Below are 13,661 nucleotides of genomic sequence, written 5' to 3' on the forward strand. Positions count from 1 at the left end.
TAATGTTTAACTGACTCAAAATGAAATGTTTTGGTTCCATTCAACAGACTAAAACAAAATATTTTGATTTTGGAGTATCACAAGGTTTAGTTTCAATCAAATGTGCCAAATGGAATGCTTTGCCATTTCTGAATCAAAAATTTTCAGACGCTGTCATTCTCCATAAAGTTTCAATATTTCAACTTTTTGTCCTGTTTCAAACATCAAAATATCAGAATTTCTTACCGGACTGAAATTCCGATTTCCCCCTCAGCTCTGCTTCCTATGCTTAGAAGCAGGTACACGGTCTTATTCACATCACTGTGAAGCAGCTTTCCCTGGGAGGAGAAAGTGTGAAGGAATGAATGGAGATGTGTTCAGATATGACAAGGCAGAGGGCATCTAATCTCCCCACCAACTCCACAGATATTATTCAGAAAAATGAATACAGCCAGATCATCCCTCTCCTCCAAACAGAGGTTCCTAGGGGCGTTTTTGTGCACAATCCTGACTTCTTAGAGTGCTGTTTAAGGGAAACTCCTTGTGGAGTTATCAGCCTCTCTCCAGGGAAGACAGAAAGCTCTGGACCTGAATCCAGACTTCTGGGTCTGGCCCAATCTATATACATTTTGCAGGTCAGGAGATATGTATTGATGGTCTTAAATCTAAGATAAGAAATAGTAGTAAGAGGAAGAGACCCTTTTGCTTAAGAGGTTTGCCATTTTTTAATTTCTGTCAACCAGATTTATCAATTAAAAAGATTTAGAGCATTTCTCTTAGGCCACCTTGACATCTTTTTTCAACTTTAATTAGGTACAGGCTGTATTACTGTAGACTGGAGGGGAGGTAATTTTTTTTTTGGCAATCAGAGTGGTGAGGCTTGTTCTTTGGCCAACTGAACAATGTTTGCCCTTTGCTAAACAAAATTTAATATGTTGCTTAAAGGAATTTCACATTAGCACACCAAGGGCTTGGTCCTACTTCTCTTACTCTTGCAAGTAATCCTACTAAAGTCACTACAACTGCGTGCCTGAGTAAAGGTTACTACATAAATACGTCTCGCAGGATCAAACCCTCAGCCTCCACCAGAATAATGAAGGATATCTTCTTAAGGCCTGCACAGTAATTAACAGGATTTAGGGAAATACAGCACATTCTTGCAGCTGCTTTCAAAATTAACTGCAAAGATTCCATTAATTCCTGCCCCCTCAGAAAAATATGTGATTACAATGTCTTCGGAGAAATATCTACTTAATCATGTTTTAATTCAAAATATGCCAATAAACCAAATATTAGACAGGCTACAGTTTGTGCTAATTATGTCGATTACATTTGCTCTTGGTGTAAATATTCTTTGTTGAGAAAATTACACTGAATTTGAATACAAAATTAGCGGTTTCTTGCTGTGCTGGTTTATAAATTCCAGGATTGCAATGGTAAAAGAGAATGAGAAAGAAAGCTTTTTCCCTCTGTACCTTTACAAGACTTAAAACATGACTATTATACTTCCCTTACCCTGAATAAAGCTGTTCTATACTTCATACAATTCATGGAATTCTATGGCAAATCGTTGCAATTGTAAACTATTAACAGATATAAGAACATAAGAACGGCCATACTGGGTCAGACCAAAGGTCCATCTAGCCCAGTATCTTGTCTTCTGACAGTGGCCAATGCCAGGTGCCCCAGAGGGTATAAACAGAACAGGTAATCATCAAGTGATCCATCCCCGCCGCCCATTCCCAGCTTCTGGCAAACGGAGGCTAGGGATACCTCCATCCCTGACCAGCCAGGCTAATAGCCACTGATGGACCTATCCCCCATGAATTTATTTAGTTCTTTTTTGAATCCTGTTATACTCTTGGCCTTCACAATATCCTCTGCCAAAGAGTTCCACAGGTTGACTGCTCATCCCATCTGAGATTTCCAAAAATAGCTATTACTAATTACACCATTGTAAAAATAAATTAAGAAGGACATATTTTCAGTGGAAATATGACCTAAACTGGTAATTTTAAAAAGCTACATCTGCCAGTTAATCAGTTAAGTATAGGGCCCATATTAACTTCATGCAGGGCCGGCCCACGACATTTGGCACCTGAGGCGGGGAGCTCAAATGACGCCCCCATGTCCCCTCCCTTGGGCCAAAATTTTGAAAGGTCTCAATTCTGCCTTCTTCCTGTTCTGCTCCTCTCATGGTATTGCTCTGCTACCTACCGATGCCCCTCTGCCATGTACATTGGCCAAACCGGACAATCTCTACGCAAAAGAATTAATGGACACAAGTCTGACATCAGGAATCATAACACTCAAAAACCAGTAGGAGAACACTTTAACCTGTCTGGTCATTCAATGACAGACCTGCGGGTGGCAATTTTGCAACAGAAAAGCTTCAAAAACAGACTCCAAGGAGAAACTGCTGAGCTGGAATTGATATGCAAACTAGATAAAATCACCTTAGGTTTGAATAGGGACTGGGAATGGCTGAGACATTACAAACAATGAATCTATTTCCCCTTGTAAGTATTCTCACACTTCTTATCAAACTGTCTGTACTGGGCTATCTTGATTATCACTTCAAAAGTTTTTTTTCCTTACTTAATTGGCCTCTCAGAGTTGGTAAGACAACTCCCACCTTTGCATGCTCTCTGTATGTGTATATATATCTCCTCAATATATGTTCCATTCCATGCATCCGAAGAAGTGGGCTGTATCCCATGAAAGCTTATGCTCAAATAAATTTGTTAGTCTCTAAGGTGCCACAAGTACTCCTGTTCTTTCTGCGGATACAGACTAACACGGCTGCTACTCTGAAACCTACCCCAATAAAGGAGAACTAACAACTTAAAATGCCTTGTTCAAAAATTTTAAGTAACATCATACAACATCCCAAATATAGTGCTGTGTTCTTTGAGCTGCATGAAACGTTCTTCAACTGACTGTATTGCACAATCTAGCACCTGGTTAAAGAATTCAACTTTGAATTGTTGTTTGGGGTCTCTTATGGGATTATCCCGTGTCAAAATGTCTTCTTCTTCGGTGACACTTGTATTCTTGAATGGGTGGGAAAATAGCTTCAAACTGGAACCGGTACAGAGAAGGGCTACTAGGATGATCCGAGGAATGGAAAACCTGTCTTATGAAAGGAGACTCAAAGAGCTTGGCTTGTTTTGCCTAACCAAAAGAAGGCTGAGGGGAGATATGATTGCTCTCTATAAATATATCAGAGGGATAAATACCAGGGAGGGAGAGGAATTATTTAAACTCAGTACCAATATGGACACAAGATCAAATGGATATAATAAACTGGCCATCAGGAAGTTTAGACTTGAAATTAGATAAAGGTTTCTAACCATCAGAGGAGTGAAGTTCTGGAACAGACTTTCAAGATGAGCAATGGGGGTAAAAGACATATCTGGCTTCAAGACTAAGCTTGATAAGTTTATGGAGGGGATGATATGATGGGATAGCCTAATTTTGGCAATTAATTGATCTTTGACTATTAGTGGTAAATATGTCCAGTGGCCTGTAATGGGATGTTGGATGGGGTGGGATCCGAGTTACTACAGATAATTCTTTCCTGGGTGTCTGGCTGGTGAGTCTTGCCCACATGCTCAGGGTTAAGATGATTGCCATATTTGGGGTCAGGAAGGAATTTTCCTCCAGGGCAGTTTGCCAGAAGGTCCTGGGGTTTTTTTGCCTTCCTCTGCAGCGTGGAGCACGAGTCACTTGCTGGAGGATTCTCTGCACCTTGAAGTTTTTAAACCATGATTTGAGGAATTCAATAGCTCAGACATAGGTTAGGGGTTTGATACAGGAGTGGGTGGGTGAGATTCTGTGGCCTGCATTGTGCAGGAGGTGAGACTAGATGATCATAATGGTCCCTTTTGACCTTAAAGTCTATGATTCTATGATTCAGTGTGAAGTTCCTCTGCCAACTTCTGTGCACCGTTCAGAACGTTCTGAAATCCCTCATCTGACCAGTAAGACTGTAGGTATGACTTTGCTTTGTCCAGTTGTTCCATTGCTCCAGATATATCATGGTCAACACCTTGGAGTCTCTTGCTTACATTTATTTCAAACAGTATGTCAAGCCACAACACTAAGCCACAAGGAAATTTGAAGTTATGTATATATTACTGGTGATTCCATTTCCCTCTGCCACTGTTCTCCCATGAACAGTTCCTGTCATAGCATTATCCTCCATAATGGCAACTATGGCATCATCTATCTTCCCAATTTGGTGTTTGATAGGCTTTATTGCCTCCACTCTACTTTCCCATCATGTGGCACTCAGTGGTTTCAGTGTCAGAGAGGATGTTCCCAGATGTTGCTTCAAAATTTGCCATTGATGAGTTGATGCAGAGAAAAATACAGACATGCTTTGAATTACATCAGGGGTTCTCAAACTGGGGGTAGGGACCCCTCAGGGGGTCACAAGGTTATTATGTGGGAGATCAGCAAAGAATCCTGTGGCACCTTATAGACTAACAGACGTTTTGCAGCATGAGCTTTCGTGGGTGAAGAAGTGGGTATTCACCCACGAAAGCTCATGCTGCAAAACATCTGTTAGTCTATAAGGTGCCACAGGATTCTTTGCTGCTTTTACAGATCCAGACTAACACGGCTATCCCTCTGATATGTGGGAGATCTTGAGCTGTCAGCCTCCACCCCAAAACCTGCTTTGCCTCCATCATTTATAATTGTGTTAAATATATAAAAACGTGATATTAATTTATAGAGGGAGTCACATTCAGAGGCTTCCTATGTGAAAGGGGTTACCAGTACAAAAGTTTGAGAACCACTGAATTATATTAAAAAATTCAGCAGCCTCACTAGAAGCTGATGCTTCATCACTGACCACCAAGTCCAATGAATGAGAACTGCATGGGACAAAAAAAGCTCAAGGGTTTAACTCTACACACCTCTGTTCTTTCCTCTCATGTTGGCACCATTATCATAGCCCTGACCTCTCATGTCAGCTATTGCAATTTCAGTATCTTCCAGCTTTTTAAGAAGCACATTTGTCATACCAGCTCCTGTAGTATCATCAGTGTCAATAAATTCTAGAAAATGCTCTCTGACAGTCACCATTGCAGGGACATTTTCACTAGTTCTGTTGTTGTTACAAAATGCACCATTAAAGTCATTTGTTCCATATGGCTGATGTCAGGTGTGCAGTCCAGAATAACAGAGTAATATCTTGCTGACTTCAAATCTGCCACAATCTTCTGTTTGACTTTTGTTGCCAGTAATTGTATGATCTCATTTTGAATTGTTTTTCCAAGGTAGTGGTGTGTGTACATTTCTTGGGTGGTGACTCTTCTTAGATGCTCCTGGAGTACAGCATCAAACTCAGCCACCAACTCCACAATTTCAAGGAAGTTTCCATTGTTTGGCACATACAGCTGAGATGAAGAGCCACACAGTACTAGGTTTTGGGTAGCAAGCATTCTCACAATGGCAATAAGCCTTTTCAGAACATTTTGCCAATAAAGAGACTCTGATGCAATCTTCTCTTGATGCTGATCATCTATGGTGGCCTTTAATCGTAGTCTCATCTCAAGCTCTTTCCACCTATAGAATGCTCTCTGGTGATGTGCTGCCTTCTCATAGCATGCCAGATTTCTAGCCAGATTTTTCCAATCCTTTGTTCCTGTAGAACCCAAAGTGGCTGGAACATTAGACTGGAAGAGTTTGCAACAAAAACAGTGTGCAGCATTCTCTGAGTACATAAGCCATGGCCTCTCCACTTATTTCACACCAGTAATGTGTTGGATGGAAACTTCTGTTTTCATTGGGGAACATGAAATTTGGGGAACATGAAGTTTTTCATTTGCTGTTGCCCATGCAGTACAAGGAAGTCCCTCAAGGTACTGCTCAAGTGGGTCCACAGTCCTGGATCATCTAGACTTAAGGAACTAAACTCAGCAGCAGCTGTTTCTTGCCCCTCCACCACACTCTTCTCTGATCTACACTTTTCTTCAGGAATGTGCATGGTTACATCCATTTAAGATGGAGATATGGATGCTGCAGTAGCTGCCAGGTCACCTGCACTCTGACTAACTGGAAGATCAGGCATCTCCTCGCCACTCATATCCTCACTGGGGCCAGAACATTTGTGTCTATGTATCTCAGGAGAGATCCTTCCTGCTTAGATAGAAAAGCTTTTGCCTTCTTCCGTTTTCTGAATGCTGCCCCAGAGGGGCGTTTTCTTCTTTCACTCATGACTGCTGTTCTGTGCCAGCTATAGTGGCTTTCAACACTCAATTGAAGGGGACAAATAAGCAGGCTGGTAGCAGGGCCTGAGTGATGGAAGATATCAGTGTCTTAAGGGCCTAACTGGCTCCTACTACTTCAGTTGACTGCCTGTTCTCCTCAAGCGGGTTCAGGGAAGCAGCAGGAAACAGGAAGCTCCCTGAGAAGCTGGTGTTAATCAGTCCAGGCTCCTGGGGGTGCTAGAGGTACATAAGAGGCTCCTCCTCCTCTCTCTCCCTGCAGCTCCTGCTGCTTTCTGTTATTCCCTCTCACCTTTTCTCCTGCCTGCCTGTTTTGTCTCTTGTGCCCTCCTTCCTTCAGCACAGCACTCCACCATATGCACCAGCAGCAGACACAGTTTTCTACACTCTGGATCCTAGTGGCACCCCCACACCGTCTGGCATCTGAGGCAGCCACCTCAGTTCACCTCATGGTAAGGCCAGCCCTGACTTCATGGGAGTTTTGCTTGTTTGTAGACTAAAGTATTCAGCCTATGGATGTTGGGTGGTCTATTTTTCCAATGAGGTTTAAGTGGCCTGATTCCCCACTCCAATCCACCCTTTATAGATCTGTACTGTACACTAGTGCAAAAAAGGTGTAAGACGTTGCCCTCTGATTTGGTAATGTTTTAGACCCACTTTGCACTCATTTTACATAGGTGTAAGTGAATTAATAAGGTGCAGAATCAGGAGAAGAAGCAGGTCCACAGTATCTAGAAGGCAGGTCTGCTCCATGTCTCCCGGTCAGTTCTGCTGGTTATTGAAAATATTACATCTGTCATTGAAATCTCATCATGTACGTATATGGTTGGTGGTTATAGAAGTGCATAAAATCATTACCACTGGCGATGCAATTTTTCAGCCATTGCAGTTTGGGTCAGGTCACTCCATTGTAGCCCACCTGCAGCACTCTCACTCATAAAGCTAATGGGAGAATCCCAATCAAAATGACTGTCCCAGCAAAAATTAGTACAATCAAGGGATGGTTAAATAGCATACTACATGACCATGTAGCTACTGAGAGGAACTGCCAAAATGTCCACAGAAAATTTTTATTTTGACAGGTAGATGCTGTTACTGAGGGCCAGATTCTGGCATGCTATTTTACACTGCTCTAATAGCACAAAACAGCTAGAAAATTGGCTCCACCGGTACTTGTGAATTCCCAATGTGTCAGGGTATGGTGAAAAGCTGGCATACATATTGGCCATAGCCAGGAAAAAGGAGATCTTGGAGGAGTGATCAGCCAGGTATAAGTTAGAACAGCCTTTGTGTCTCTCCATCTTATGTCAGAGACTGGAGTCATTTCTGGTAAGTCCCAGAATCTAGGAGCTACAAAGGTGGCATACAGTGACATATGCCCCCTCCCCCTAAGTTGTGCTGAATACAGCTCAGACACATCTGTCTACCCAAGTAACTGTATATTCAAGTATTTTTTTACTGTAGCTTATGTTTACTGTAAGGTGCTCAGGCACCATTGCCTATGACTTTTTTTCCATCCATATGTAAGACATAAATAATTGGGTAACTTGACTCACCTTGTATTTATATCCAGTGTTGGCTGGGTGTTCTGCATTTGATGAAATTATCCCCAAAAGACTGATGGGGAATGACAATTTTGTCTCATTAATATTCAGCACCACTTTCCTAGCATGGAAATAAGCAGAGAAACATGAAGAGGAGGTAAAAGTAGAGCAACGAGAAGAAGAAAGTATCAGAGGGGTAGCCGTGTTAGTCTGGTTCTGTAGAAGCAGCAAAGAATCCTGTGGCACCTTATAGACTAACAGACGTTTTGCAGCATGAGCTTTCGTGGGTGAATACCCACTTCTTCAGATGCAAGAGAAGAAGAAAGGTTTCTTAATGATATTAGAGATTCTCTAAAGGATCCCTGACCTCTAGCTAATCCTAAAATAGTAACATAATACATGTTCTGCAGATGAGCAATGCCACCCATACAGATGAGCTGATTTGGCATGGAGGGTTTTGATTTTGTATATGCAGCAGGCCACATGGCAACCAGGTTTTGGGGAGGCAACACCAATGTTTTTTTCAGCAAGGGGTTTTCAGAGGAGAAGGGAGAGAAAGCACATATGTGTGTGTTATCAGCTACCAGCCAGTACTTGCTCTCTGTCTCCCAGTTCTGCCTTATCCTCTCTAGTACATGGTCAAGAAGCAGGTGTATTAAAATAAATTCTAGCTTCATCTTTTAAAAGTCAGGTGCTCCTTACTGTCTTCATTAAGCAGAAGGTCCTTCTGTCTGTAGCTGGGGCATCAGCATCAGTGTTCCCCTTCTTAAAAGATTTTTTTTGGGGGGAAGATAGTGAACATCATTATGACTTTCTAATAATCCTTGGAGAAGACAAAGATCTGGTAAGTAGAAGACAAAAATTAACAAACTTTCTAGCTCCATATGGAAGTACTGACTGCTACAATTACAGGTAAACTTCTGAACATACGCTAGCATGGCCAAACATAGTAAACAAGAACCCTTCATTAAGGAAAAATTTAATCTTCCAACTTTCATACACAAATGTACTTGACACCCTAAATTTTCCAGGATGTATCTGCCGGCTCCAACTCACAGTTGCTTGGCTCTACCACTCCTTAGTTGTATATTGGTCTTTCTGTTTTTCCTTTCTGTGGGCTGTTTGAGTCCAATGGCTATTATTCCAACAAGATACTTGTGTTCTCTGGACTTATAGGGCATGGGTGAAATTCTGACCCCACTGAAATCAATGGCAAAACTCTCATTGAGTTAAATAGAGTCATTTTGAAATGGCACTTGAAAGGATTTTGATCTACCAATAAGATGCATTATTTTCTCCAGTGTCAGCTACCTATTTTTAAATGCAATTTAAAACCAAATGCAACTGTAGTCAATAGGAAACGTTCACCTGGTTTCAGAAAAATTTAGAGTATTTGAAAACTTTCCAGAGTCAGGGAGTGCAGGGGTGTGTGTGTATAGATTATATATGTAACAGAGAAGGAGGTCATGTTGAAGATCTGGATCCTGCTATTGGTCCTCAGGGTAGTCAGATCTGGGTTTTTATTTCAGACTTCTCTCTTATACTTTATCATATACTTCTCTCTTATACTTTACCATAAATACTTTGTACAATTTAAAGACAATGTGATAGAATATAGGGCATTTTGATTACAAGATTTGAAAAAAACACTATATTAAATTTATACTGTAGCATATGGTAGCAATAGTCATGTGCTAAATTGCATCTATCGTGTACTTTGACCTCATCTGCCGAATTCCTAATTTACCTTCACCAGGGCTTATTCTAACATTCCAAACTTCTGAGCAGCTTCAAAAAGTCACCAATGTTTAAAAATCAGCTTGCAAGAGAAGTCCTTCATTTGCCACTCAAATGTAAAAATTTTCCTCCAAAATTAGATTTTTCTGAGGTGCTGGACAAGAAATATTTAGTCCTGGACAGACAAGGGGAAAGTTTAAGGTCTGGTATCTCATGACCGTTCAGTAGTAGAAATGGGAAATCCCAAGCTTTCCTTGCTTGGAAGCCATGGAAGATCCACAGATATTAGACATTAAAGGAGTAACATTTTTATGTATGGAAAAGCTATTTTTATACAATTTGTAGAAGTTTTAAAAAATGCATGAGTTATATATTGTCTCTTCCTCTCAGGTCTGTGCAGTTGGACACACGGTAACCAAGGCAACTGGTTTTACAGGCAGAGAGATGAAAAATAGTAAATAGACATAAGACATTTGTGCAATAGTTTTTCTGTAAAATATGAGGTTGATACGGAATATATAATGGTGTGGTATAAAGGCTTTACAGGTACCAATTTGGCATGACCCATATAACTCTCTCATGGCTTTGAATAATGACACTCCAAACTCATGAGGCTATTGCCTTTATGCCACATCACATCAGCATGCATTCTCTCGCTCTCAGTTCTGCTAACTCAGGTTAAGATAGCAGTGAAGACATGGCAACTCGGCTTTTAAATGAGTGTGCAGCTCAGTTTCAACCATAGGCTCCTATAGCTGCTAATCTGAGCAGTTAAGAGCTGGGTTGCTGTGTATTCATGAATATTTTAACCTAAGTTAGCTAACAAGGATTAGCTAACACGAGTTAGCTTTTTTTTTTTTGCAGTGAAGGCATAGCCTATATTATATGTGTATAACTTCTTTGCTGTTATGAAGTTTGTAATCTAGCAGTGAAATAGGGCTTAGATGAGACCTATATGGTGCATAAACTTTGTTCTGCCTCTGTGCACATGGACAAATTTCACCCCATCTACTTATAACATTCTTATAGCATATTTCCTCTTTACTAAGTGCCAATGAAATAGGACTGTTTTTGTCAGTGCAAGCAAATCTACTCCCATTGCTTCTGATTTTAATTTTGAAAACAAGAACAGTTTATTTTCTCTGCCTACCCTTAAAAAATCACAGCAGTTCACACACATCCAAAAAATGTTTTTAAAATGGTGAAATTCCAACAATTCTATTTTTAATGTTAACAAATTTTGACCAATTCTATAGTTGGTCAAAAACACACATTTTCAACCAACATTTTTTTTGCAGGGTTTCTCATCAAAAATAGAATTTTGGACAAATAAAATCACCAAAAACTCAAAATTTGGAAAATGTTGACATGGATGATCTGTATCCCACTGCCTGTATCCCACTTCCACTTGACCTGTTCTTTACCCACTGAACACCCCATGGAACACCTCCTGTCTTTCACTTCTGCCTGTCTTCCCTTCCCTTTTTTCCCCGCTGGCAGGTCTTTCTTTGAAGCTGCCCTCTTCCTTTGGCTAATTGCATAACAGTATACCTGTCTACGCGTCAAATAATCAGTTAAACAAACCAAAAAACCCAACAAGCTCACACATGGGGTCCCATTTTACAACTTGTGTGCCTCAGCTAGTGTCCCCAGTTTTGCAGTTAAGTACCCAAATACATAGTTTAGGTGCCTAGGTACCAACTGGAGTACCCAAATGGCCATACTGGAAGCAAGGCTTAAAAGCTGGATTTCTCTTGTTACCCACTGTAAAATTATAGAAATATAGGGCTGGAAGGGACCTTAAGAGGTTATCTAGTCAAGCCTTCTGTACTGATGCAGGACCTACACCATCCCTGAAATGTTTTTGTCCATCCTGTTCTTAAAATCCTCCTGCAGTGGTGGATTCCATAGCCTTCCTTGGAAGCCTTTTCCACAGCTTAACTACCCTTATGATTAGAAAGTTTTCCTAATAGCTAACCTACATTTCCTTTGCTGCAGAATAAGCCCATTACTTCTTGTCCTTCATCCAGTAGCCTTGGAGAATAATTGATCACAGTCTTCTTTATAACAGCCTTTAACATGTTTGAAAACTGTTAGCAGGTCCCAGTCAGTTTTTTTTAACCTTTCCTCATAGGTGAGGTTTTTTCTAAACCTATTATAGTTTTTATTGCTCTCCTCTGGACTCTCTCCAATATCACATCTTTCTTAAAGTGTGGCACCCGAAACTGGACACTCTATTCCAGCTGAGGCCTCACCAGTTCTGAAAACAGGGGGACAATTACCTACTGAGTCTTAGATATGATATTCCTTTTAATAAATCCCAGAATATTAGCCTTTTTTGCAACTGTATCACAATGTTGACTCTCTTTAATTTGTGATCCACTATACCCCCCAGATCCTTTTCAACAGTATTACTGCCTACTCAGTTATTCCCCATTTTGTATTTGTGCATTTGATTTTTCCTTCTTAAGTGCAATACTTTGCACTTGTTTTTATTTAATTTCATTTTGTGGATTTCAGACCAATTCTCCAGTTTGTCAAGGTTGTTGAACTTGAATCCTGTCCTCCAAAGTGCTTTCAACACCTCCCAGCTTGGTGTCATCAATACATTTTATAAGCATACTTTCCACTCCATTATCCAAGTTATTAGTGAAAATATTCAATAGTATGGGACCCAGGATTGACCCTTCTGGATCCCCACTAGATACAGCCTCCCAGTTTGGCAGTAAACCATTGATAACTACTCTTTGAATATGGCCTTTCAACCCGTTGTGGACCCCCCTTGCTGTGACTTCACCTAGATCATGTTTCTCTAGTTTGCTTATGAGACTGTGATGTAGGACTATGCCAAAAGTCTTACTAAAATCAAGCTATATCACACCTACTGCTTCCCCCCAATTCACTAGACCAGAAAATATATTTCCCCCCTCATTTCTTTACTTTTATAAATACAGAAGAGATCAGAAAGTAATACATTTAATTTGTTAAATATATAGTCAACTCAAATAAGAGGAAATAATTAAAAAAACCAAAATATTAAAATATTAAACAAAAAACAAAATATTAAAAAAATAGTTTTCAGGCTGAGACTTTCATCAGCCAAATTTTAGCTCAAAGGAAATTTCTGTGGCTCAGTGATTTAAAAAAGCCTTTCCCCCACAAATGTTTATTAACACCTGACCACAATCCCTAACCATAGCAGTGCTGATTGGTACAGTATAATAGCAAAGGTCAGTAAAATACAAGATAGGAAAAGAATCTGAGATCAGAGGCAAAATTGAAGCCTTGAAGTTTTGGGGGGGTGAAGAATAAATTGAAAAGGTTCATGTTATAATTTTAATTTAAGTCTCAAAAAAACCCACTCCTGCCTGAAAATTCACTTCTGACCCTATTTTCTATATATACGGGATTAAATTAGCATTGTTTTAAATGCCACATTAACTAGATATTTTGTGTATTGCACTGAGAATTCTGTAGAAAAATATCAGGGGCAGAAAAGTAAACCCATTCCTTTCTTATAATATTTGGCATATTCTGTAGCCCTTTTCCCTCCTCTTCAGACAAATGAGTAGTGACTTTGATTTTGGAGGAACATTTAATGATGTGCCTTTGATATTCTGCAGAACCACTGCGTTAAAAATTCATATGGCCCCAAGCATTCATAAACTATGTTTCCTCCTACGCATGATAGCAACAAAACTGTTTATCCTGTTTTACTGTATAATCATTATGGTTTTGCACTTATATTCATTTTATGTTGAATATCTTATGTAATGCCTCTATCCTCTGATATCTGGTGTTTTCCTTGGAAAATCCTGGGGAAATTCCAGAAGGAATAAATAGTAAAACTGGCCAAAAGTGACATGTTGAATAGAAGACTGCTTTTGTCTCTTAAAATATGGTATATAGTTCAGGGTTTGTCTAGATATGAAAAGACAGTGTTGTGATCTGCAACATAATTTGTGATTCATTTAGTTTGTTGATTTTATTGATTCTGCTGCGTACAGGGAGAATTTATGCTATTTCTCTCCCAGGGCTATGTTCTACTAATTTGTGACAATATCTACACTAACTACTTCCAGCTGTGTGTTCTTCCATACTTTGATCATATTATTAAAAAGCTATCCCTTGTGTTGCACACCATGATGGCATCATTAAAGAG

The 13,661-nt window shown here is 40.0% G+C and overlaps 1 protein-coding gene across 2 annotated transcripts in view; it reads left to right on the forward strand.

The window, feature by feature from the left end:
* Nucleotides 1–13,661, forward strand: part of PCP4 (Purkinje cell protein 4) — a 73,706-nt gene that overhangs the window by 13,667 nt on the left and 46,378 nt on the right. Inside the window, exon 1 of one of the 2 annotated variants that reach the window (XM_044985110.1) lies at nt 6,489–6,670. The exons of the other annotated variant lie outside the window; for it this stretch is intronic. Within the exon in view, the coding sequence (XP_044841045.1) occupies nt 6,575–6,670 (96 nt within the window). The 5' untranslated portion in view covers nt 6,489–6,574. Of the gene's footprint in view, nt 1–6,488; nt 6,671–13,661 lie in introns of those variants that run through there. 2 annotated transcript variants of the gene reach the window in all.

Source organism: Mauremys mutica, chromosome 1 (genome assembly GCF_020497125.1).
Source record: "Mauremys mutica isolate MM-2020 ecotype Southern chromosome 1, ASM2049712v1, whole genome shotgun sequence".
Lineage (NCBI taxonomy): Eukaryota > Metazoa > Chordata > Testudines > Geoemydidae > Mauremys > Mauremys mutica.